The 26,381-nt window shown below is 48.6% G+C and overlaps 1 protein-coding gene across 2 annotated transcripts; it reads left to right on the plus strand.

Annotated features, from left to right (window-relative positions):
- On the plus strand, nucleotides 1–25,094 carry Fkbp1a (FKBP prolyl isomerase 1A). 2 transcript variants are annotated; one of them, XM_042694586.1, is made up of 5 exons: nucleotides 1–159; nucleotides 236–283; nucleotides 15,547–15,659; nucleotides 21,999–22,163; nucleotides 24,016–25,094. In XM_042694586.1, the coding sequence occupies exons 1-4, from the start codon at nucleotides 123–125 to the stop codon at nucleotides 22,125–22,127; spliced, it is 327 nt and encodes a 108-aa protein (XP_042550520.1). In that variant the 5' UTR covers nucleotides 1–122; the 3' UTR covers nucleotides 22,128–22,163; nucleotides 24,016–25,094. The 2 variants fall into 2 exon arrangements, with proteins under 2 accessions (XP_042550520.1, XP_042550519.1); XM_042694585.1 differs by having other exon boundaries at nucleotides 24,019–25,094.
- The last annotated feature ends 1,287 nt before the right edge of the window (nucleotides 25,095–26,381 follow it).

Raw genomic sequence — 26,381 nt, forward strand, 5'->3', positions numbered from 1 at the left:
CGTGCGCAGGCGACGCGCGGAGGGAGGAGGCAGACTCGCCGAGTCGCCGCCAGGTTCGCTGCTGGTCCTCTCGCTCACCCGGTCTCGCCGCCCGCCCCGCATCCGCCACCGTCGCTGCCGCTATGGGAGTGCAGGTGGAGACCATCTCCCCCGGAGACGGTGAGTAGACGCCCGCGGCCCCGGGCCTCCGCGCATCCTCTCACCCGCTCACCGTGCCGTCTGTCTGTCTCCGCAGGGCGCACCTTCCCGAAGCGCGGCCAGACCTGCGTGGTGCACTACACCGGTGAGTCGGGCGGGCCCGCGGGGTGGGGGGTCCGGGACGGCGCCCCCTACCCCAGGACCTTGGGCGACCGGCCGCCGAGGCCCGGGGGAGTTGGGGCGTGGCGGCCGCGAGGCCCGCGTGGCTGGAGGCCGAGGCCTGGGCCACGCCCGGAGGGGGGCAGCCTGGGGCCTGCAGGACCCGGTCAGTGTGAGCCCCGCCGTGGTGAGCGAGGCTGCGGCTAGGTGTGGCCTCGCATATCCTCATCCGGATCTGTGCCCGGTGTGCTTTTTTATCGCACCCACTGCCGGGATGGGGAAACTGAGGCTTGAAGCGGCAGATGCTTGGGAATGGACAGAAACCTACTCGGAGATCCGGTGGGAAGGATTTGATCTACTTCTGTATCCCGATTGACTCTAGCCCCGTGTGGGCTCAGCGATGAGTAGGGCGAGGTAACTTCAGGCTGTAGAGCTTCTTGACCTACCCACCCCCTCCCCCTCCCAACTTAGAGTTCCACCTTCTGCCGGCTCGGAAGCAACCCACTTCCGAAGTCTTCACTGGGGCAGCACCTGGCCTTGGCGGGAATAGATGACCTCGGTCTTTTTTCCTGAACTACTCAGCAGTCCAGACCTCGCTCACAGCGATGGCCCAGGGTGGACCAGAAGCGAAACGTGCCACTGAACACCCCCAAGCCTACTGGGAGGGGAAGCTTTTCCTCATCTTCATGTCAAAGATAAGAAAACCGGAGGCCCAGGGAGGAAGTACATAGTGATTAAGCCAAAAGAAAATTTAGGTTTCTCACCCTCCACCACCACCACCCCGCGCCAAAATTTAAATATCAAGACTTGGGACCATCTTTTTACTCCATGCCCTTACAAGGTTGTATGCTGGGTTGTATGCTGTGGGGAAAGGGGGAGGGCTGGGAGCTGGCTGTGACTCCATAGCTGTGGGCTGCTGGCTCCAGGAAGGGGGGGGGCATGTTGCTGCCACAGTTGTTATGAATAACTTCCCTCCCCCTCCTTCCCCTTTCTTCCCCATCCCACCCTTTCCTCTGTTCCCCCTCCCCCTCCTTCCTCTGTTTCTTCTGCTCTCCTCCACCCTTCCTCCACCTCCTCCTCCTCCTGGGCAGTTCTGGGCAGACTGCTTGGGGACAACCCCTGTCCTTCCCTCCTTCATCTCAGGAGACTCCCTCTTTTTTCAGAGATGTGACTTCCATTGCAGGGGGAGCGACGGGGAAAGCTGCTAACATCTTCCCTTCCCAAAGCCTTTTTATTTCTCTAGTTCCTGTCCTTGAGTTGAAATGGCTGGGATGAAAGGCGTTAAGGGCTAGCTCCTTTAAATGCTGTCAGAGGAGGTGGGGTGTGGAAACTGCCTTTGGAGGGAACCTTCTTGAACAGGGCTGGAAAGTGGTTTGGATGTTTAACCAGCAGTCATTGTGGGACCACAGTCACCCTCTGAGGCTGGAAGCAGATAGGAGAAAAGCTCACCAGTTTGGCTGTTTATTTGATCAGCAAAGTGAGACAGTAACCTTTGATTTGCAGTGATTAGATGAGTGGACCGTTCTTCGAATCTGCAGCCCCTCTGCACCTCTTTGTAAGTAGCCACATGAGTCTACTGGCTACTCTTGTCCTCCTCACGCTTGGCTGTTTTGGTGCTGCTGAAGGCTGGACACCATTGTGTGGGTAGAAACACATTTCACCACACTGCTTGGTGAAAAGGCCCCACACAGCATGTCTGGAGCCTTTTCCTAGAAGAACAGATGGTCGTGGGACCCAGAACACCATCAAGGCTCCCAATGCCTCTTCAAGTCTGTGTTTTCCTCGCGGGTGGCACCCACCCACACGTTCCCAGAACAGCAGGACCCTGGCATGCATTAGGACAAAAGCCTTCTTTTTTACTTCATTTTGATAAGCCTTACAAAGACGTCTTAGTGGGAAGCCAGCTTTGCCTCATGCTTACAGAATAGGCTGTTCTGCTAGCGGCCCGGCAGCTTTGTTCCTGTGGGTCTTGCCCCCAGCCTCCCAGGAAGAACCTGTTTGAGACCTGTGGGGGAGTGAGAGGAAGGGTAGGCTCTGTGAGATTTCATCTGTAGCAGTTCAGGTTTTTAAATTACTGGGAACAGAATCCATCTTGAGAGCACAAGATCAGATGGGCAGGTTATCATAAAGATTTAGTGAGAGGGCCTATAAAGGCAGAAAGCCCATAGGCCCCAAGAAGCAGGAGAGACTCTGTGATGGATGCCTCTACTTCTCAGCTCGGGTTTCTTTCCCTGTGACCTCAGTCCTGTTAGAGATTTGTATTTTTCTGCTCTCCCAACTGGAGAGTGGTGAAAACCCACCCCTGCCCAGGTAGGTGTATGTGTGTTTGGCTCCATTTGACTATCTTGCTCAGATTACTAACTTTCCGAGAGTGAGGAGCTGGACTGGCCTGGGTTTGTCAGGTGTGCTCTCTTGATCATGTCTGCTCTGGCCAAGTGTCCCCTCTTGCTGGTTTGGGGGTGGGTCCAAAGAAAGAGCACTAGAAATAAGGTACTGGAGTTGTCTTCCCCTCCCCACCCCCTATGGCCACCAGTGGATAGAGCAGTTTGACTTTTATCTCAAGGATATTTAAATGCCACTAGTGGCTCCCATTGGTAGCCTTGATGTCATTCTCAAGGCTCCTTTGGTGCTTTGCATGACCTCTAGCAGAGCGTGGCATGAGCAGGGCTGCAAAGAAAGGCCTCCACCCCCTCCTTGTGGTGCCAGAGGGAAAATGTAAGCTTCACTGACTATAGCTAGGCAGCTCCAGGGAGGGTGACAGGCACTGATGGAGGTGGGAGGGAAGAAGTGGGAAGGTAACCTGCCAATTAAGCGCCTAGAGGATTGAGTAGATTCCCACGGCCCCTCCCTGGCTCCAGTAGCTTGTCATCTTTACTGTGGAGCTTGTTCTGACACACCACGAGGTTCGTGTCCCTTTTACTCAACATCAGCAGGCTGCGTGCCTGCCATTGTGAGAACAGCCTCAAATGGAGTGGAGGAATTCTTTTTTTTCTTTTTATCCTCTTAAAAAGCAGTTGGACTTCTTATCCTTGGGGATCAGGCTTAAGACATCCACAGCCCTTTGCCTTCTGACAGGAAAGCCAAGAGTCCCTCAGCCTCATCTCTGCAAAGAGCCACCTGCTGGCCTGCCATGGCTTCCAGAGCAGGTGTGGCCGCTGGGCTGCAGCCCCCCAATCCTCTTGCTCTTCCTTAGCCTTTTCAGTCCCTCAGCAGCTGTTTCTCAGTAAGTGACAGTGTCTGGAGGGTGGTGTTGGGGCAGACTGACTGGAGCTGTGTGGATGGGCTATGAAAAAACAACCATCCAGGGAGGGGATGAGACCAACAAACTAAGTGGACTAAGACCTGCTGTGGTGAGGCTTAACTGATGGAGAGGACGTTAGTATGGCAGCCTATGTAACACATCAGGTACTCAGAGATGCTGGGGAGAAAGTAAAGCTGGAAGGGGAATTTGCTTGTAATGAGGATGGTAGGAAAAGGGCTGTCACAAGTCATGTCTTACCACTCAGAAGGAAGTTAGAGACTGCATTGTGGCTATTGGAAGAAGAGAATTTGTATAGGGCACAAAGGCTGAAGTAGATTGTGTAAGGTGAATGTGGTGGGAAGTGAGAGATGGTAGAACCTGGTAGGTTGAACAACACATTAGACTTCCCGAGTCAGGTGGCAGCCAGTAAGAAGTACACGGCCTTAGGCTATAAACCTTTCCTTTCTGGCTCTTGTGGGGGTTGTGGAGGACCCAGGAGTCTGGTTGTATGTGTGAGACTATGCCAGCCCAGATCTTGGGCAGAAGTGGTGCCAAGTGAACAGTGACCCTCAAAGAGGGTGCAAAGGCCCTTTGCTGGGTTCAAGTCCATTACTGCAGAGTTGTGGTCTGGACAATGAAGTTCCCTCAACAGGGTCCTACATGGACCTGAGATGGATGGAGTTAGCCAGGGCTAGGACTGCCTCCCACTTCACATGTGGAGAAATAGATATCCAGAAAAGGGATGGAGTGCTGTGTGGCTGCATGTATGGATGGACATGGCCTCCAGGTTATGTTTGTGGCAAAAGCTATCGCTTTTCCCTTACGTTTGGGGCCAGAGGAGGTTATTTGTAGGGCTGGGGTTGGTCAGTCCTGTTTCTCCTCCAGTTCATCTTAGCACATTGTGGTGTTGGTACTGTGCAAATGCTATGTTCCTCTGGGAAAAGTGCCCATATCCTTCTCTTCCAGAAAGAGAGAGGAAGGCTCCCTTGTCTTAAATGAACCAAAGGCTCAAAGTATTCTTGTGTGTGTGCAGCTTGGTGTGGGAAGGGTTTCAGAGAAAGAAAAAGGAGACTGGAACAAATCTGTGTGCTACCACCTAAATTCTGCAGTTTGGGGCATCTTGTCCTCCATGCCATTTCTTTCTACTTGCAGGATGTGCATTCCCATAATCTGGTTTGTAAACATCCTGGCACCTCACCTCAGAAGACTTGACCTCACCCTTGGAAAGGAGGGCATTCTCTTCATCCTCCTACTTTTGTCCCGTCTGGAAAAATTTAATACGCTCTAAAATCAGACTCTGAGGCTACCCCAATTGTAGTTTTTTAAAAGGATCATTATTTTTGTTCATACCTTAGCTGTACAAGGAGGGTTTCTCTGTGATATTTCAGTTCACAAATACAACATACCCCCACTATGACTCTTATCCTCTGGTTCCAGAGTTGTGCGTGCGTGCGTGCGTGCGTGTGTGTGTTGGTCCTGGGGCTTGAACTCAGGGCCTGGGTGCTATTCCTGAGCATTTTTACTCAAGACTAGCGCTCCACCACTTGAGCCACAGCTCTACTTTGGCTTTTTGGTGCTTAATTGGGAATGAGAGTCTCATGGACTTTCCTTCCTGGGCTGGCTTTGAGCATTGGTCCTCATATCTCAGCCTTCTGAGTAGCTAGGCTTACAGGTGTGAGCCACCAGCTCCTGGCTTACACAGACTTTTTTTTTTTTGCCAGTTCTGGGGCTTAAATTGAATTCAGGGTCTGGGCACTGTCCCTGAGCTGCTTTTGTACTCAACCACTTGAGCCATAGCACCACTTCCAGCTTTTCTGTTTTGTAGTACTGAGGAATCAAACCCAGGGCTTCAGGCATGCTAGGCAAGTACTCTGCCACTGAGCTATATTCCCAGCCCACTTCACAGACTTTTTAACAGTCAGAGCTGGTTTTCATGAAAGCTTGTGGAGTTACTGGGCCTTGGAATTTTCCTTCCTGTCCCAAGAGCTCCAGTCACGTTGGCCAGTGATGGTTTTCATCAATGTACCAAGCCTTTTTTCCTAGGGGCAGGTGACCCCACACTGCCCCGTTCCCTGTCCCATGGCAGGCTTTTTCCTAATCTTACATCACCGTTTACATGACACCTCTGGCCCTTGACTGATGTTATTCCTTATACATACGTGCACACACGCGCCTCTTATTCTCCCAACAAGAGAATTAGAGTCGGAGCTAATCTCTTACATTGCCTTTGTCCCCACCAGTTCTCAGTTCCCCAGAGGCCAGAACCCACTAGTGCTGTCCCTTGGGGTCACCCTGTGCTTGCTGCTAATGAACAGCATCTTAGTGGGTGTTTGAATGGGAATGGGAGAGAGGAAGCCCACCTTTCTGTCTTGGTGGTACAATATTTCTGGTTTTTTTTGTTTGTTTTGTTTTGTTTTTGGTCGGTCATGGGGTTTGAACTCTTGGCTTGGGTGCTGTCCCTGAGCTCTTCAGCTCAAGGTGAGCCCTCTACCGCTTGAGCCACAGAGCCACTTCCAGTTTTCTAGTGGTTTATTGGAGATGAGAGTCTTATGGACTTTCCTGCCCCAGCTGGCTTTGAACCGTGATCCTCAGATCTCAGCCTCCTGAGTAGCTAGGATTACAGGCGTAAGCCACCGGTGCCTTGGCTTATTTCTATTTCTTTTTTTTTTTTTTTTTTTTTTTTGTCCAGTCATGGGCCTGAACTCTGGGCCTGGGCTCTGTCCCTCAGCTCTTCAGCTCAAGGCTAGCGCTCTACCACTTGAGCCATAGCACCACTTCCGGCTTTTTTCTTTTTGCTTATGTGGTGCTGAGGAATCGAACCCAGGGCCTCAAGCATGCAAGGCAAGCGCTCTACCACTGAGCCACCTTCCCAGCCCTATTTCTATTTCTTTTAGGGTAGAATGTGTAAGAAAGGATTTGCACCTCCTTGGGCTTTGCTTAGTCCCTTCAGGTTAGGGGGTTGTGTCCAGGCACCCACTACGCACAGGTCAGCAACCAAAGCCTGCCCTCAGTGACAGAGTTAGGAGATGGAGCCTCACTTTGCCTTAAAGGACATATTCAGCTACAGAGAGGTACCTGGAGTACAAATAACAAACAGTGAGCCTGATTCATGTGCAGAGATGTCCATTAGCCAGTAAGTACTGGGGAAGGGGCAGGGAAAAGTTGAGACGGGATTTTGGACCAGCAAAGGCCTCCGTGAGAAAGGAACCTTTAGGCAGAGACATGAGGAATGCTAAGTGAATGCTGCTGTTCCACTTGACTGTTGAGAACAATGTAGGCAATGCAAGTACAAAGGTTCTGGGATGGGAGATTTCCCGGTGTGAATGCAGAACATAAGGAAACCATGTTCTGGGGTAGAGAAGTCTTGAGTAATTCGGTGAGGTCAGAGAAATGGTGGTGGTGGAGGTGGAGTGGAAGCTGTAGTAAGGTGTCAGCCACTTTAAGGGCTTCTTTTTTGAATGAAATGGGAAGGGTTTAATCCCACAGAAATCCAGTCTGATTTGTATTTTAAAAGAGTATCTAATTGGGCACCAGCCTGTAATCCCAGCACTCAGGAAACTAAATTCTTTGGGGAATGGAAAGTTGAAGGTCAGCCTGAGCTATTTTGTCTCAAAGGAGAAAGGAAAAAAAAGAACTGGGAGAGTGAGGGAAAGGGGGACATTGTCCAAAAAAGAAATGTACTCTTTACCTGACTTATGTAACTGTAACCCCTTTGTATAGCACCTTTATAATAACAATAAAAAAATTTTTTTAAAGCCAGTCCCTGTTGGCTCATGCTATAATCCTAGCTACCCAGGATGCTGAGACCTACAGGATCAAAGTTTGATGTCACTCTGGGCAGAAAAGTTGACTGGACTTCACCTCTAAAATAACCAGCAAAAAAGCAGAGCTGGAAGAGGGATTCAAGTGGTAGAGTCCCAGCCTCACAATCACAAGGTCCTGAGTTCCAATCCCAATACCTATGAAGAATGAATGGATGTTTGGCTGCTATATCAAGTTTATGTTGCAGGAGAGCAAGGGCAGAAGCAGAGACTGGAGAGGGGTAATGATCCTCTGGAGCAAAGAAGCATGCTATAAACCATTAAACCCTACCTACCATTACACTTCCCAGCTAGCTGCTGTTGTGACACAATGTAGCAGTCATCTTCTATGTATTAGGATTAAGAGGGAAGTTGAAAGACTTGCCTAAAAGTGTGCATTCCCCTCTGTGTTCTTTGTATTGCTGTTGGGATCTTGCCCGTTTTTCCTATCTTGGGTTTTGCCTTGGAAAATAGACTTTGGGTCATAGAATCTGAAGGGAGTTAGCCATGCCCCGGGTAAGAAATGTGCTGTCAGTCCTTGCAAACTCCAGAAAATGACAGTGAGGGGGAAGCTGGTTCCTCTCAGGTAAACCCTTGAGCTTTGGCCACACCATCGTGGAAGGTCCTCAGCCCCAGTTGAGAAGGTTACATTAGAATTCACTTGCAGAGCCTCAGAAATGGAACACAGTAACCTTTAAAGCCTTTTACCTGCCTAAGGGTAAAATCTTTTCCGCCATTATGATTGGACAAGTGCATGGTGATCTGTTAAACCTGAAAGCCGTGTGACTTCTCCAGGCAGAAGCCATTTCCTTTCCTTCCAGTGTGTGGGGAGGTGGAGTTACCCACTTGTCTTTGAATTGGCTTTTTTTTTTTTTTTTAACTATAGTGAGAACTCATCCAAATACCATATCTTGTCAGATGTGATGCCAGAACATACAGTGATCTCACTCCAGTGGTCATTCACCAGCATATTTGGGTGACTCACCTGTATTACATCATTCCAGTTGGTCGGCTCAGACCACTTCTCGTCATACAAATAATTCTTGAGTTATATGCTGTTTAGTTACTTCATCTGGTCACAATGAGCATAACCACCGTGACCAGGTTGGGAAACAAATGCAGCTAACTGCCCCCTTGGAGAATGTAAAACTCACTGTGGGACTTGAGGAGCCAAGAGGGGGTGGGAGCTTTCTGCATAGCACTGGGCTGGGGTATGCAGGCTGTGGGCAGGCATATGAGTTTCTAGAAAGGCAGTTAGGTGAAACGTGGTTCAGAGAGCTTGTGTATCTGATTAGGAAGGGGATCAGCTGTGAGGCCTTGGGCCGAGCAGCCATCTGGGAAGGTACTGAGTGACTTCAAATGCAAATCTGCAGGCTCAAGCTCCTCAGTTTGGCTCTTCTACCCCACTCAACAGTTGCCCTGATTGTACTTTGGAAATGGAACTGTATGTTGAAAGTGGAATTCCTCTCCTAACTGCAAATGATAGAGAAATTTGGAAGGTATGGGGCTTGGGATGCTTTATTGTTTAGGGTTAAGTTTTTGCTTTTTAAATCTTTAATAAAACCTTCCAACCAGGCACTGATGAGTCACATCTGAAATCCTAGCTACACAGGAGGCTGAGATCGAAGGATCTTGGTTCTAAGTCAGCCCGGGCAGGAACAAGTCCACGAGACTTTTATCGCTAATAAACTACTTAGAAAAAGCCTAAAGCAACAATGTGGCTCAAGCAGTAGAACACCAGCCTTGAGCACAAAGAACTCAGGGATGGTGCCCAAGCCCTGAGTTCAAGCCGTAGGACCTATGTAAAATGTGTCTGTGAGAAGCTGATTGGTGAATAGCTGCACACTGCATTGTGACTTGTGTTTTCTCTACAAGTGCTGAAGCCATGAGGTTCTAACTGCTGCCTTCACTCACCTCCCGTGACCTGTGTACACTTAGGAGAAATCCCTTTCACCAGGCAGAGTGCGCTGGAAATGACTGCCATTTCTTTTGGGTTATTAGTGAAATGGTAACCCAATAGTCATAGTAAATTTTAGGCCTGGGCCTGGGCCACTGCTTCTGTTGGCTGGGACCAAGAGCCAGGAACAGCCAGTCTGGGATTAATCTGTCTGCTCAGTATCATCTGCCCTGCCTTTGCCTTCTGCAGATTCCTTCTGAATCAGAACCTGCTCAAAAGCTGGAGTGAAACCTAGCATGGAGAAGGCCCTGGGTTCCAGCCCAGCACTGAAAACAAACAAGCAAACACAGAACCTATACACAAAAAGAAGTTAGCTTCAGTGGGAGAGACAAGCTCTTCCCATACCCTCTTTTGTTTTATTTTAAGCCTTGTTGCTCCTTCTCCAAGGATTTGAGTCTGGTTCTTCACCTATGAACAGCTAAAGAGTTTGAAAGGAGACCCAGGCATAGGTGACCTCAACCCTACATGCAGCCAAAGCTTTCGGTCTTTGGTCAGAGATCCCTATATGTTCACAGGTTCCCCCCGATAAGTGACTAAAGGTGCTGAAAGAAAAGATGACCATTCTGGGATTCCTTCTCAGCTGCTTTTTTACCATATAGGGAAGAAGGTCTAAATATGGAAGCCTCCTGCTTGTCCTGCTGATTCTTAAAAATCATGCAAGTGAAGCAAATCCAAAAATGCTTGAGTGCCAAGGGTTAGTTCAGCTGAGTGCCACGGGGACGTAGTGCCGAGCCCAGCCCTGTTGTGACCCCGAGCTGCATTCAGCCCCACGAGCCAAGATTTCATATTTGCAATGAAGGAGATGAGCTCTTTGAGGGCAGGGCTTCTTGGTCATACGGCCTCGCTTGTGCACAGTGGGAAAGGAGGGGGACGGTGATCCACACAGGGAATGCTGGTAATGCGTTCTGCTAAGCTGGGCCTTTAGCGCCTGAAGAATGCCAGCTGTCATGTGGGGACCGTAGCCTTAGTTGCCTCCTCCCTGCAGATCATACTTTCTCTAGGAAATGATGGTACTAACTTGGCAGGTGGCTTCATAGTTCAAGGGCTCCAGGTTCTGGCGCAGAGATGTCCAGAATTAAAATTGGAGCAGTTGCTGCGACTTGACCTGCTGCCTGCTCTGCCTGCTCCCTCCCAGATAGAGGAAACTCTTTTTACCCATTGCCAGGGTGGGTGTGAAGGCTGAGCAATCACAGGGTTTTAGTAAATGTCACTACATTTTAAAGTTTTCTTGAGGCACAATTGACATCTGGTAGACTGTACCTATTTAAAATGTATAGCTTTATAAGTTTTTCCCCTAGTCCTGGGGCTTGAACTCAGGGTCTGGGCACTGTCCCTGAGCTGCTTTTGCTCAAGACTAGCACTCTATACCACTTGAGCCACAGCACCATTTCCAGCCCTTTCTGTTTATGTAGTACTGAGGAGTCAAACCCAGGGCTTCAAGCATGCTAGGCAAGCACTCTACCAATAAGGCACATTCCCAGCCCTATAACTTTTTTGCATGTGTCAGTACTGGGGCTTAAACTCAGAGTCATACCTTCAGCTTTTTCATTCCTGGCTGGCACCCTCCCACTTTAGCAACATCAGTACTAGTCTGGGGTTTTTGTTGTTTTTTTGTTTTTGCTCGTTAATTAGAGATGGAATATTGTGGGCTTCTCTTGCCCAGGTTGTATCAAACCATGATTCTTAGGTCTCAGCCTTTGAGTAGCTAGGATTACAGGCACGAGCCTCTGGCCTTTGGCCAGTTTGATGACTTCAAATATATCTCTTTCCCTTTGAAATACCCCTTTCCTGTTCTCTCCTAATCCCCTCACATGTGCCTTTCTATTCTCAGAAGTCAGTTTGCATTTTCCAGGTAGATGGAATTATACAGTATGTACTCTGTCTGGCTTCTTTTACTCCCTATAACTCCTTTCTCTTCCATGTATCAATTTTTTTGTTTCCCCGCTCTTTTATTGCTGAATAATTTTCTATGTATGAATATACTTACCCACTCACCAGTTGGTAGATGTTTGGGTCGGTTCCTAGTTCAGAGTTCTTATGGCTAAACTTGCTTTGCGCATTTGCGTACAAGCATTTGTGTGGATACATTCTCTGGAATAAATAGCTAGGAGTGGAATAGTCTGGACAGGGGGAGAGGTGTGTTTAAACTACCAGGCTGTTCTTTAGAGGAGGAGCTCTGTGTTGCATCCCATGAGCAGTGGAGAATTCCTGAGTCTCCACATCCTAATCTATACCTGATGCAGTCCATCTTCTCAGTTTGATGGGTTCTGATGAAGTGATAATACATTTTTAGATTGTGTGTGTGTGTGTGTGTGCGCGTGCCTATGCCTGTGCAGGGAAGGGATCCTGAGATCCTGAGTACCAGTCTTGAACTCTGGGTCTAGGCATTGTCCCTTAAGCCAGTGCTCTACCAATTGAGCCACAGCTCCACTTTTGGCTTTTTGATGATTAGTTGGAGATGAGTCTCACAGACTTTCATTCCTGAACTGGCTTCAAACTTTGATCCTTAAATCTCAGCCTCCTGAGTAGCTAACATGATGGGCATGAGCCACTGGCACCCAACTTTGTTGATTTTTTTTTTTTTTTTTTTTTTGTTGGTCGTGGGGCTTGAACTCTGGGCCTGGGCCCTGTCCCTCAGCTCTTCAGCTCAAGGCGAGCGCTCTACCACTTGAGCTACAGCGCCACTTCCTTTGTTGATTATTTAAGATAGTGTCTTGCTTCTTTTTTTGTTGTTGTTGCTGTTCAATTCCTGGAGTTTGAACTTAAGGCCCCAGGTGCTGTCCCTGAGCTTTTTTGCTAAAGGCTAGCTCTTAGCATTTGAGCCACAGCTCCATTTCTAGCTTTTGTTTTTGTTTTTCTTTTTTTTTTTTTTTGGTCGGTCATGGGACTTGAACTCTGGGCCTGGGCGCTGTCCCTGAGCTCTTCAGCTCAAGGCAAGCACTCTACCGCTTGAGCCACAGCACCACTTCCAGCTTTCTAGGGGTTTATTGGCGATAAGAGTCTCATGGACTTTCCTGCCCGCGCTGGCTTTGAACTACGATCCTCAGATCTCCCTCCTAAGTAGCTAGGATGACAGGCGTGAGCCACCAGCGCCCGGCTGCTTTTGTTTTTCTTTTGGTAGTTAATTGGAGGTAGTCTCATGGGCTTTCCTACCCAGGCTGGCTTTGAACTGCAGTCCTCAGGTCTCAGCCTCTTGAGTAGTTAGGATTACAGGCGTGAACCTCTAGTACCTGACCTAAGGTCTTGCTGCTTGTTGGGGCCTAGACCACAATCTATTTCAGGCTTCTCAGAGATGCTGGGATGACAGGCATACGTCACCACATTCAGCTTCCCTCTGTTGAGATGGAGTCTTGCTAACTTTTCCAGATGGGCTGGCCTTGAACTGTGATCTTCTTGATCATACCAGTTATGGTGCACTCAGCTGCAATTTTGACTGAGAATCTATGTCAAAACAAAGCCGCTTTTTTCTTTTTTACTATAGGTAAGGTTGTGTGGTTTTTTTTAAAGCCGTTTCAAGTTCTCAGCAAAATGGAAAGAAAGGTAAAAGGATTTCTGAAATACCTACTAATCTTCAATATGTATAGTGACAGATCCACATCATAATCACCCAAAGTTCATACATAGTGTTATGTTAGGATTTGCTCCTGCTAGACAGTCTAGGTTTACACAAATGTGTGATCTGTATCTACTGCTATAGAAACATAAAAGTTATTTTTACTACCTTAAAACTCCCTCTGCTTCACACTTCCCCTCCTGGCAACCACCAGTCTCTTGGCTATCTCCATAGTTTGGAGATTGTGGAAACCAAGTCTTGAGGGAGATAGTTCGGGGGTGGTTCACTGGAATGACTATCCTTTGGTGTTCCTGATGTCTGGTGGTCCCAGGGTGGCTGCTGTGGCTCTAGACCTCACATCATCACACAACATTCAACAAGAAATAGAGGTAGGTCTTTTCTGGAAGAGGTGTACATGGTAGGTGAGGTGTAGTACCTAAGCTAAATAGTTCCTTCTACCCAAACTGACTCACCTACACCAGACCTGGTATAAGGAAAGGCTTAGATCATTTCTAGTTCATTTCCTAGGCTGGAAAGGTAATCAGAAAGAGGAATGAAGGGGGCTGGGAAGATGGCTCAGTGGTAGAGCACTTGCCTTGCATGCCTGAGGCCCTGGGTTCGATTCCTCAGCACCACATACGCAAAAAGAAAAAAGCCAGAAGTGGCGCTGTGGCTCAAGTGGTAGAGCGCTAGCCTTGAGCTGAAGAGCTGAGGGACAGCGCCCAGGCCCAGAGTTCAGGCCCCACGACCGGACCCAAAAAAAAAAAAAAAGAGAAACGGGGGCTGTGGATCAGGACTGCTGTAGCCTTAGCACCAGATGCCTCTCTGGGCATGTCTTGCTGGGTTTTATCCAGCCAGTCTGCAGTCAGTCTCAGAGACCTCACTTCTGTCCTGGGCCTCAACTCAAGGTCTCCTGAGAAGAGCAGCAACCAGTAAGAGGCTATTTCTGGTTATCGGCCTCCTTCATGGTTCATAGTCCCCATTGCGCTAAATAAAGCTGGAGTCCAGCCCCACCGGTCACAGAGCCGGGCACTGGTAGCCTCATGTCTGTTAGGAGCGGTCTCACAAGGTGCCTGTACAGGGGAGGGATCCTGAGGACGTGTCTGCCTCCCACCTTGGCGAGTGAAGTGGAGCTCAGAATGGGCTGGTGTGCAAGGAGAGCGGAGCACTGAGGCCTGAGAGAGCCGCTCTGGCCCTGCCCTCTGCCGCCGCATCTTGTGTGTTAGTAAAAGAACAAGTGTGTACCTCATGTCAGCGGTTCTGGGGTGCTGGTCCTGCTTCTGGCATGGAATCAGGGGTAGATCTGCCCCTGATATCTCCCCTAGCCCTCAGCTGCCCCAGGACATCTGGCTCCTCTCCTGCAGCCCTGCCTCCCATTTCCTGTGTTGTGAAGCCTGCAGGTCTGGTGGCTGTGGTACAGCCTTCTTCTACTTGCAAGTCGATGTGGAGTCCTGGAATTGTGCCGGGCTTCCCTCCTCCCCTGAGCACAAGCAAATGTGTTTAGGCGGGTCATTTGGGTGATATTTAGGACACTGGTGGATGCCACTCTCAGCTGCCAGGAAAATGCATTCCGTGTCTGTGCTGGTTCAACAATCAGCCGGCCCCTGGCAGTTTGGGGTTGCAGTGGACCTCCAGGTCAGCTATCCATCGGAGGAGCCAGGGCTGATAACGCTTGTGACAAGGAAGTGGCAGATGTCTGCTGCAGATGTCTTTTCCTCCTTCCTCTCAGCACTCCCCCCTTGGGTCTCCATCTCTGGGTAATAACCTCCCCCTTTTGTTGGCGGGCACTGTTCCGGTCTGCCTGGCTCCTGGGAAAGCATCCAGGAGACAGGGACGTGGTGTTTAGATTTCTAGTCTAGCTTTACCCCTTCATCAGGTTCTGTCACTTCTCTGCGCCTGCCATGGGGGTGGCGCTGCAGGGGGCGGGGCATGAGTGCGCGCCAGAGCCCAGCACCTGAGGAAACGAGTGGAATCCGTGCCGCTGCGTGCTTTCATTTCTCTAGTTACATTTCACTTTTTCCAGGAGGATTGTGATAACTCCGGAGTCAGCCTGTGTCCAGGTTCCTGGCACCAGAAAGCTGGGGAGACTTGTTGACCACATCTTTTCCCCCAACCCTGTGGGGCTGGTGCTTGTGCACGCATGCTCATGTGTACCCTCTGTGTGAGCACCAGTTACCCAGCCTGGAGAGTGGCAGCAGGGGCTCGTGGTTGGGTGGCAGGAGGGAAGAGAGGTTTGGAGGAGCAGTGTACATACACCAGTGCCTAGAGATGCTGGGGGATTGGGAAACACTGTTTCCTGCATTGTGAGGGTTTTTTGGGGGGGGGGGTTGGGGGGGTGGAGTTGGTCGGTCATGGGGCTTGAACTTGGCCTGGGCACTATCCTTCAGCTCTTGCTCAAGGCAAGCACTCTACCACTTGAGCCACAGTGTCACTTCCCACTAGGAGTTCTTGTGTCAGCAAGGGCCCACAATTAATCCCAGTTGCCTCAGAAGGTGAAGCCTTTGTGAAGACTTAACTGCTGGGGTCAGGGAAGGCTTTGCTGCAGTCCCCTGGCTACCCAGCAAGGTCACAGCCTGGTCTCCAGCACCCCGCCAGGCCCTTGGTTCCTGGTGTCTGGGATGGGCTCTGCCCTGCTGCCTTCTGACTCGCCTTGTGTCATTTCTCTCGTTGCTCATGTTACCACTGCCCTTTTTCACAGGGATGCTGGAAGATGGAAAGAAATTTGATTCCTCCCGGGACAGAAACAAGCCCTTTAAGTTTGTGCTAGGCAAGCAGGAAGTGATCCGAGGCTGGGAAGAAGGTGTGGCCCAGGTAAAGAATAAAGTCTCCTCATCCTGCCCCATCTGCCTAATAACCTGACACATGCCCCCTGACAGATTGTATTGTAGTTTCTGTATATGTGTGTGTCCACCCTGCTGCTTTCCCATGTTTACACACACATCGTTCTGCCCATTGCTTTACTCTCCTTTATCTCTGTGCCAGGGTACAGCTACACAGTGCTCCCTCAGTGGATGGGTGACGATTGTTATACCAGAGCCCTAATGATGCCCACTGAAGTAATCTCTAATGTCTTAAAGTAGACATTTGTGCATGTTGGGATCAGACATCTGGAAAGCAGGGTGAGTGGCCCAAAGGCCACATGTAGCCATCGTCTCTTAGCAACTCTTGCCAAGTTGCCATTCCCGGGAATCGGGTCTCAGCGGGTACCAGCAGGTTGTAAAGGTGCTGTCCCCCTTGGCACCAGCAGTGCGGTGTGCTGCTTGACTGGCTCACGGGACGGTAGGAAATGCTCTCTCATGTTGTTCTAATGTGTCTGTCTCTTTGTCGACAACATGTACTAGACCACTTCAGAGGTTGGAAAAAGGTCATTCTGTTTGTCTCGAGTGTTTCCTCACCTCTTCCTTCACAATTTGTGGAAACAACTCTTATTTGCCAACACTGCAGAACTCCCAAGAGACAGTAGGGTACCCAGGCTTGCCAAATTTCAATTGGACTCTGTCCTTCGGGGTGGCTGGAAATTTTGCCTTGGCTTTTTAACTACGTAAAGAGATGTTTATGGTAGGCTGAAATCTGGTGTGGGGGAGCTTTATAATTATACTCCATATGGCATATAATGAATCTTCCTTTTTTTTTTTTTTCTTTCTTCCTTCCCTTTCTCTGCACACGCATGAGGGCGTGTGTGTGTGTGTGTGTGTGTGTGTGTGTGTGTGTGTGTGTGTGTGTGTGTGAGTACACTAGTACTGGAGCTTGAACGCAGGACCTTGCATTGGCTTTCTTGCTTACAGCTGACACTACCACTTGAGCCTTGCCATCAGCTCAGCATTTTGCTGGTTAATTAGAGCTTGAGTCCCTCAGATTTTGCTGCCTGTGCTGGCTTAGAAGCACAGTCCTCATATCTCAGTTTCCAGAGTAGCTAGGATTACATGCATTAACCATTGGTGCCTGGCTAAAAGGGAAGGTTTCAGTGGATCTCTTTTTCTGCACACTTTAGCTCTAAATACCGTGTAGTTTTCAAACTCTTTAAGCCTTCCCCTTCCCAGGTTGCTGCAAGGTCGTTGGTTGGCAGTGCAAGGAGGAGACCCTGACCCTGTGTAGAGATCTGTGTGGTTTCCTTCCCCTTCCAGCCATGTTCTTCCCCCCATCTCCCATGATCTGGCTATCCCCATCCTCCAGACCATTGTACAGCACAGCCCATTTTCTGTGACTGTTCCAGCACTGGAACAATAGCTTGGGTTGCCCTAACTGCCGTTGGGCAGTGTCATCAGCCTACTTTATGACCCAGGCTTGGCAAGGCTTGAGTGGCAGTGGAGATGCCCACACTCCCCTTGGCTTCAGTGTCACAGCTCTGTCACTAGTAAAAAGTCTGAAGAGTTGGGGAACTAGGCAGTACATCTTTAAATTCTCCTCCTGAAATTAAGTCCCCTTCTGTTTGACTGTTTGGGTTTGACATGTGTTCATATGTAGAAGCTGCTACAAGTCATGTCTGGCAACTGCCATTCTTCATCCAGCACCATGACCTGGGCATCTTCCTATGCAGGCATATTAAGCCACAGTGTAGGCATGCTGTGAAACCATTCCTTTGTCACAGACTTTCAGATTGTAGCAGAATATTCTACAGGTACAATTACTGAGTCAAAAGAGATAATTGCTTCGTATTTCATTAGGTAAAAACCATGGCTCGTGTCCCTCCCCCAAGGTATAACCCCTCTTTTCTTTTTTTTTTTTTTATAACCCCTCTTTTCACGGTATTTGATGTTGGTGTAATTTGTGGAGGGGAAAAAACAAATTGTTTAAATAGGGATACATGTGGACCCATTACAACAATGAGGTGTACAAGACATTATGTTGAAAAACGAACTTTAGGGCTGGGAAGTTGGCTCAGTGGTAGAGCGCTTGCCTTGCATGCATGAGGCCCTGGGTTTGATTCCTCAGCACCACATAAGCCGAAGAAAAAAAAAGCTGGAAGTGGCGCTGTGGCTCAAGTGTAGAGTGCTAGCCTTGAGCTGAAGAGCTGAGGGACAGCACCCAGGCCCAGAGTTCAGGCCCCACGACCAGACAAAAAAAAAAGAAGAAGAAAAATGAACTTTACAACTTTGGCATAGGGGGGCGGGAGTGTGTGTGTTGGGGGAGATGGGAAGGGATAATAAGGGGGGAAACAAAGGAGGAGGCAACAATGCTTGATAAGAAATGTACTCATGGGGCTGGGAAGGTGGCTCAGTGGTAGAGCGCTTGCCTTGCATGCATGAGGCCCTGAGTTCGATTCCTCAGCACCACATAAGCAAAAAGAAAAAAGCCAGAAGTGGCGCTGTGGCTCACGTGGTAGAGCGTTCGCCTTGAGCTGAAGAGCTGAGAGACAGCACCCAGGCCCAGAGTTCAGGCCCCACAACTGGACCCCCCTCAAAAAAAGAAAGAAAGAAATGTACTCGTTACCTTGCCCATGTAATTGTAACCCCTCTGTACCGTATTTTCACAATTAAAAAGCAAAGCCGGGTGCTGGTGGTTCACGCCTGTAATCCTAGCTACTCAGGAGGCTGAGATCTGAGGATTGCAGTTCAAAGCCAGCCCGGGCAGGAGAGACCGTGAGACTCCTATCTCCAATAAACCACCAGAAAACCAGAAGTGGCGCTGTAGCTCAAGTGGTAGAGCACTCGCCTTGAGCTGAAGAGCTGAGGGGCAGCGCCCAGGCCCAGAGTTCAAGCCCCACGGCCGACCAAAAAAAAAAAAAAAAATCAAACATAAAAACCATAGGTTGTACGGCTAGGAAGGTGGCTCAGTGGTAGAGCGCTTGCCTTGCATGCATGAGGCCCTGGGTTCGATTCCTCAGCACCACATAAACAGAAAAAGCCGGAAGTGGCACTGTGGGCCAAGTGGTAGAGCCTAGCTTTGAGCTGAAGAGCTGAGGGACAGTGCCCAGGCCCAGAGTTCAGGCCCCACGACAGGCAAAAAAAAACAAAAAAACCATAGGTTGTGTGTGTGTGTGTGCGCGCGTGCATGTACACATGTGCACACCAGTTCTGGAGTTGGAACTTAGGGCCTAGTCACTTGCTCAAGGCTAGCACTCTACCACTTTAGTTAGCCTCAGCCCCACTTTCGGCGTTTTTGTGGTAAGAATCTCAAGGAGCCTGTCGCCAGTGGCTCACGCCTCTAATCCTAGCTATTCAGGAAGCTGAGATCTGAGGATCGAGGTTCAAAGCCAGCCCAGGTAGGAAAGTTCATGAGACTCTTATCTCCAATTAACCACCAGAAAACCAGAAGTGGTGCTGTGGCTCAAGTGGTAGAGCATTAGCCTTGAGCTGAAGAGCACAGGGACAGTGCCCAGGCCCAGAGATCAAGCTTCTCCCCCTCCCCTCTTGAGGAGGGCTGGGAATGTAGCTTAGTTGTAGAGTGCTTGCCTAACATGCATGAATCCCTGGGTTCGATTCCTTGGTACAGAAAAGGCCAAAAGTGGTACTATGGTTCAAGTGGTAGAACGCTAGCCTTGAGCACAGAGAGGCTCAGGGACAGTGCCCAGGCCCAGAGTTCAAACTCGTTGACTTTTCTGCCAAGGCTGGCTTTGAATTGTGATCCTCAGCTCTTAGCCTCCTGAGTAGCTAGGATTATAGGCGTGAGCCAGTAGTACTCAGGAAACCATAACTTGTTACCTCTGCTTACCACCTTAGTCTGACATGTCCCGATTTCTGAGAGGAGCTACAGGAAGAATGGGTTCTGAGCTGCATTAGAAAATGCATTTCCCTCCTGCCTTCCTCTTCAGTCACTAGCTTGCATCCTGGGTCAGAGAGCCAAGAATGCATATGTGCTGTCTAAAAGTAGAAGTAGGTGAGGATGGAAAGGCAGCAGAAAACCTGCTGGTTCAGAACAGAGACATTTGCACTTCTGTGAAAATACAAAAACACCAATTTCATTTTCACAGTGAAAAATTTCCTTCATCTTGGACACTCCACACTCCACCTTGTTTTCTGCCCCCTCCCCCCACCCCCCAAAAAAAAGCAGCACTGGAATTGCTGGTACCCTTCTGAAGGTATTTGTGTTGATGGAGTTTTACTTACCTATTAGAAAGAATGGCCGAGTGCCGGTGGCTTACACCTGCAATCTTAGCTACTCAGGAGGCTGAGATCTAAGGATCGAGGTTTGAAGCCAGCCTGGGCAGAAAAGTCCCCATGAGAATCTTGTCTCCCATTAACCACTCAAGTAAGGGTACTAGCCTTGAGCACAAAGAGGCTCAGGGACAGTGCCTAAGTCCTGAGTTCAAGCCCTACAACTGACAAAAGTATTAAGATTATATCATTTGTAGGGTAATGGATAGCCCTAAAACAAATGATGCCAAGTGAGGTAATTCAAGCTCAGACAAATCATGCCTCTTTTCTCGTATGTAGAAGCTAGATCTGATCATCTACATAGGACTCTTGGCATTCACACAGACTAAAGGAGGATACACTTTGGGGAGAAACTGAAGGTATAACCTCCGTGAGCATTTAAAATATGATTTACCGAAATCAATTTCAGGAAATGGAAAGATGGGTTTTGTTGTCATTGTTGTTTGCCAGTCCTGGTGCTTGAAGTCAAGGCCTGGGTGCTGTCCCTGAGCTGCTTTTTACTCAAGGCCAGTGCCCTACTACTTAAGCCACAGAGCCACTTCTACCTTTTTCTGAGGAGTCTCACAGACTTTCCTGCCTGGGCTAGCTTTTGAACCACCATCTTCATCTCTCAGCCTCCTGAGTAGCTAGGGTTTCGAGCATGATTAGCACCTGGTTAAGCATAGTTGTTGTTTTGTTGGTCATGGGGTTTGAATGCTGGGACTGAGCACTGTCCCTCAACTCTTCAGCTCAAGGCTAGCCCTCTTGAGCCACAGTGCCACTTCTGGTTTTCTGGTGGTTTATTGGAGATAAGAGTCTCATGGACTTTGCTGTCTGGGCTAGCTTTGAACTGGGATCCTCAGATCTCAGCTTCCTGAGTAGTTAGGATTATAGGCGTGAGCCACCAGCACCGGCCTTATTTATATATATATATACACACACACACACAAACACACACACACACACACACACTTATTTATAATACTGTTGATGGTAGTGGTTTGTTTTTGCTTTGGGTTTTTTTTGCGGGGGGCACAAAGAACACAAAAAGGAAAGGAAGAAGAGGGAATAGACGTAGTCATGCTATTCTGTATGCACTGTGGAAAATGAGCTATGTAACTTGTTGGCAGGAATAGGAGAGGGAATCTGGGAGAAAGCAAAGGAAGAGGTGACATTGACCCCAAAAAATAAATGTACTCATTACCTGACATAAAAATGGTAACCCATGAATGAATGAATACCTTGATAATAATAGAATTATATTAAGAAAAGGAAATGTTTGTGTATACACAATAGTCATGTGCAGCACTGAAAAATCCCCCAATACCATTTTATCCATGTTTTCTTTAAGTCAAAGATTTGATCTAAGTACATTGAGCCCTCTGTATTCAGAGTTCCTGTGTCTGTAAATTGAGCCAACCACAGATTGAAACTATTTGGGGAGAAAGAAGTTGCATCTGTACTGCGGGCACACAGAATGAATGGAGGCCAGGCTAATCCTGGGAGTGTGTCCACGCTTCAGATAACTTGAGTCTTACTTTTGTTTTTCTTGGCAGAGTAATGTAAACTTAAAATGGGGAAATATATTTAATATTTTATACTAAGCTTTAAAAGGAAACCTGTTGTCATAGCATATGTACCTTGATGCAGAGACGGTAATAATAAAAGTTCAGAGACACTTGCATTCAAACAAGAAGAGAAAAAGAATATAGGGAGGGTGGATATAGGCACGTGCATGCATGCTGTTTGTAAGAGACTCAAGCATCCGCAGGTTTTCATCTGGTGGATACCCAGGGTACGACATGCAGAGCACCTGTGCCCCTAAACCCCTGGCCTCTGACATGTCATTCTGCTCGCTGTCCCATCAGTAAGGAGGATCGGTCAGTAGTCTTTAACTGCTGTTGGGGGCCCGGGAGGCTGTCCGGTGCCCCGGCAGCTGCAAAGGCACTACTTTGTCTAGTCATCACCGTCCTGCACTGCCCAAAGAACACACATGTCACCATCTTCAGTTTTGCTTTCATGGGGAGCAGAAGCCAGTCTGGCTGAGATGAGAGCTTCTTTCTTACTCTTTTCACAGATGAGTGTGGGTCAGAGAGCCAAATTGACTATCTCTCCAGACTACGCTTACGGAGCCACCGGTCACCCTGGCATCATCCCACCAAACGCCATTCTGGTCTTTGATGTGGAGCTTATAAGACTGGAATGACAGAAATGGCCTCCTCCCTTAGCTCCCTGTTCGTGGGTAAGGAAACCCTGCCAGGAAACCTTTGCTCCTCCTGTTACCCACTTTGAATGGGTGGCACAGGACTTTCTTGTTCTTCTCTTACTGAGTCGTCTCCCCCTCCACCCCCACGTGGTAAGGAGTGAATTAAAAATGGCCTGAATGTAAAGGTGGACACATCTTTTTTTTTTTGGGTCCAGTCGTGGGGCCTAAACTCTGGGCCAGGGCGCTGTCCCTCAGCTCTTCAGCTCAAGGCTCGTGCTCTACCACTTGAACCACAGCACCACTTCCGGCTTTTTTCTTTTTGCTTATGTGGTGCTGAGAAATCGAACCCAGGGCCTCACGCATGCAAGGAAAGCGCTCTACCACTCAGCCACCTTCCCAGCCCCAGGTGGACACATCTTGAAGGAACTTGTGGGATGGCAGCTGTTTATAAAGTGTTTTTAGATGTAGCTTATTAACTAAACTGAGTTGAGGTCTGGAACCATAAAAGCATGAATGACTTTGCTCTGCTATGCTTCTAGAAGCTAGGCGGGAAAACACCTCTGACACATGCATTATGTCCAGCTTGTTTGGCTCTCAGCCATACAGTTTGAAGTTACTGCCTGTGAAATGATGGAGAGGTGTGGCCACCTTCACTCCTCTTTGGGGAGCAAGCCCAAGATGCTCCAGGTCCACCTGTTACCAATGAGCAGAGTGGGCAAAGAGGCCCCAGGACACTTGTGAAGTGGAAAGATGTGCTCAGATCAGACAGCCCTGGGAAGAAGGGACCTGAGTCTGTCTTCCTGTGCAGCAGGTGAGGACCAGACTCAGGGAGAAGGACTCTCAAGGTCACATCCAAGCAGTGGTAGAAGTGGGACCAGACCTATTTCCCGAACCCATTGTGTACAAACTCCATGTCATAGTGGCACCTTTTCACAAAGGGGTTAGAATCCTAAACATGTGAATGCCATGTTTCTTGTCCAGATTTGGTCCAGACCTTCCAGATTGCTCCCTTTAGTCTCTGCATCCAGGAAGGCACAGCCAGGGGCTGGGAATGAATACTTTCATTTGAATGCTTGTCTTGCTGGGGGCTTCTAGGAGAAGTGAATCCAGGATCAGCAGCATTCCCTCCCAGAAGCCTGGAACCCTGTGGTAAACACACAGCCAGGCTGTGTACTGGCTTGTTTGTCCTTCCTGCCAGGAAGAAATCCCCATCACTACAGAAGCTCTGACTTCGCTATAGTCTACATCTGGCCCAGACGCTTTTCCCACTCTCTGAGATCTGAGTCATTTGAACATAAATGCTGTTTAGGGAACAGACTTTCTGTAAACTGGTTGGGCTAGAGGATGGGAAAGGAAAAGTCAGTGGCTGTAGGCACATTAATGCCACTGTTACTGCTGGCCAGAGAATATCTCGGAGCTGCTTTTTGTAAAGGTCTCAAAAGCCAGAGGGCATCCTAGAGAGCAGCAGATTTAAATGAATGCTGTAGACATTTTTCCAAGTTTATCCTCCAGGACAAATACCAATTCAGGTCTGTGGCTTACAGACTGGACTACACATGAAAAGATCTAGGAAGCTTTTAAGGCTAATGGGGAACTATATGGAGAGCAGCATGGGGGATAACCACCACCTTCTGTCCTCAGCATGCTAAACTTAACCTGAGGTTAACACAAAAGAGCGAAAGAAGCTACGTGAGCCAATTTAACAGAAGGACGCTCACCTGGGAGTCCAGCAGCAGCCCATCTGGCTCTCCAGCTGGAAGGAAGGTGGCTTGGTCCAGAAAGACCTCTCAGCTACTGGGGTGGGGCTTGGCAGAGCAGATGGCATAGTCCCTGTCCCCACAAAGAACAGTGAGTTGCTAGAACTCACAGATTGATTTTCTGTTCCCAACAGATCTGCCATGGAAGGATCTGGTGCCTCCAGACGCTGCACACGAGTCCATATGGAGCTCTTCCTGATGCCCCACTCCACTCTATAAACATCTGCCCCGACTGAACGTGTTCTGTCACTCGGCTTTGCTTCTGACACCTCTACTTCCTCCTTTCTTCCTCCTCGTATGTGTGTTTACCTGAACCATATGCCATGAACCTCGTATTTTGTTTTCATTTTTGGGGTGAAGATTCAGTTTCAGTCTCTTGGATCTAGGTTCCAATTAAGCATCTTGTCAAGTATTAACAGCACAAGTGATATGGGTTAACTTTAGACTAGGAATTGGTGTGGGGGTGGGGGTTGCAAGAATCTTTATTTTATTTTATTTTTTTGGATGAAATTTTTATCTATTATATATTGAATCATTCTTGCTGCTGCGCTGCAAAGCCATAGCAGATTTGAGATGCTGTGGAGGGCTGAATTGTTCTCCAGTGTGCGAGGTCCTTCTGTTCAATTGATAACCCTGCCCAAAATGGAAGGGGTGGGTGGGAGGAGCCTCTGTGAGTCCCTCCGCCACCTCGGAAACCTGCCTTTCAAAGCAGGCCACTCACTGCAATGTTGAACACTACAGGTATCCGTCCCTGGGCCGGCAGGGGCCTCTGAAGCCTTCGTGACTGACTTCTTTTCTTTTCTTTTCTTTTTTTCATCCTGTGGTTTTTCTAATGAATTTTCAAGACTTTTGTAATCTCAAAACTATCAAGCTCCACTTCCTAAATTCTAAGAACTTTAATTGAAAGTTTCAATCGAAGGTGCTGTTTGTAGACTTACCACCCAATGAAAGCCCAGCAATCATGACAAATCCTTGAGTGTTCTCTGAGAAAATGATGCTGGTCATCCCAGCTGCAGCATCTCCTGGGTTTTGATGCTCGGCTCTTGGCTGATAGCAGTTTCCCAGCTTTCCCTTCCCTGGCCCCTCTCACCCTCTGCTGTCTGGTGTAGTGATTTGGTGAGAGAAATTGTCGCTTTGTTCCACTTCCCCACCCTGCACCACACATGAGTTTTATTATTGCAATAAAAGTGCTTTATGCTGGCTTTTCTCAGCAAGTCATCATGGTGGTTCCTTAGGGGACAGTGGGAGTCTCCAAGGTTGTGTGCTGGCAGAGCAGCAGCCAGGGGCCACCTGGGGGCTGCTGGGTTGGAAGGTCAGGTCCTGAGACATACAGCAAAAGAACTGCTTGGAGGTCAACTGGGAGAGTCAAGGATCTCTTCCCTCCTCCCCAACTCTGGGTTGAGCACTGTGCTGGGTTCTTTGGTGGCACAGCCAGAAGGTATTTGCTAGCTAGATTTTGGACTCCACAGCCCAGAGCAGTGAAGGATATATTTGTTATAAAATATGCAGTCTGTGATATGCTCTTGGAGCAGCACAAAATGGACTAAGCCACATTTTCCCGTTTCCCATGTTCACTGGCCAAAATGAACCTGGAGAGCCAGTGACCTGACTCAAGCAAGACCTAGGGACAGGCTGAGCATATAGCCAGGCTCTTAATAAAGGAAAAAGGGCCCAGCCAGAAATAGTTTGATGGCTTTACAGTGTTTTGCATTTCTTTCCCTTTTTTTTTTTTTTGCTTTGGAGAAGCAAACCCAGGACTATTCATAGTTCTGAATGTCAGGGAAACATTTTTAATTCCACTTTCATCTGACAATGCTTAAGACACCAAATTGCCATGCTTTGAGTTTTTCCTTTTGTTAAATGGACCTAAGATCAGAGTGGGAACCCAAGTGGTCATAGTGACCAGGGAACTTTAAAATGCCTTCCAGCTGTAATACATTAAGGTTTGAAATGGATGGTTTAAAACAGCCGCTCCCCACTCCTACCTACTAATGAAGACTGTGACGAAAGTTTGTCTCCTACTGGCCCCATGTGGAAATGGCAAGCCACAGAAAACTGCACTCCTTTCCTCTTCTGAAAGGTTCCCAAGTGGCTCATGCCCTTTGCAGCTGATGAAGGACAGATGGCTGAGTGTACTTGAGATGAGTTCGTCTCTTCCTGGCTTCCATGAATATCTACTAGAAGGTTTGCCAATGCAATGCTCCATATTTCCTTTGTGTATTCTATACCTATTCTTGCAAACTTTTGAACCCTGCTAGAGAGAGTGAATTGTAGAAATGTTTCCCTCACCTCAAGTTTGTGAACAAATAAGTTTTGTTAGTTTGATCCTGGATTCTAAAAGTGGATGTATGACACAAATGGTAAAGTGCCAGCCTTGAGCTTAAAAAAAAGTGGAATGCAAGGCCCTGATCAAGTCCCAGAACTGCGCGCACACGCACACACACACACACAACACACCACACATGGGAGGGCACCAGTGGTCCAAAACCAGCCCAGC

This window comes from Dipodomys spectabilis, unplaced genomic scaffold (assembly GCF_019054845.1).
Source record: "Dipodomys spectabilis isolate Male_0828 unplaced genomic scaffold, ASM1905484v1 ptg000175l, whole genome shotgun sequence".
NCBI lineage: Eukaryota > Metazoa > Chordata > Mammalia > Rodentia > Heteromyidae > Dipodomys > Dipodomys spectabilis.

Coding starts and splice junctions, on each gene's coding strand:
- Fkbp1a (XM_042694586.1), top strand. CDS start 123: ATGGGAGTGCAGGTGGAGACCATCTCCCCCGGAGACG. Junction 160..235: donor GACCATCTCCCCCGGAGACG/GTGAGTAGACGC, acceptor CTGTCTCCGCAG/GGCGCACCTTCCCGAAGCGC. Junction 15,660..21,998: donor GGGAAGAAGGTGTGGCCCAG/GTAAAGAATAAA, acceptor CTCTTTTCACAG/ATGAGTGTGGGTCAGAGAGC.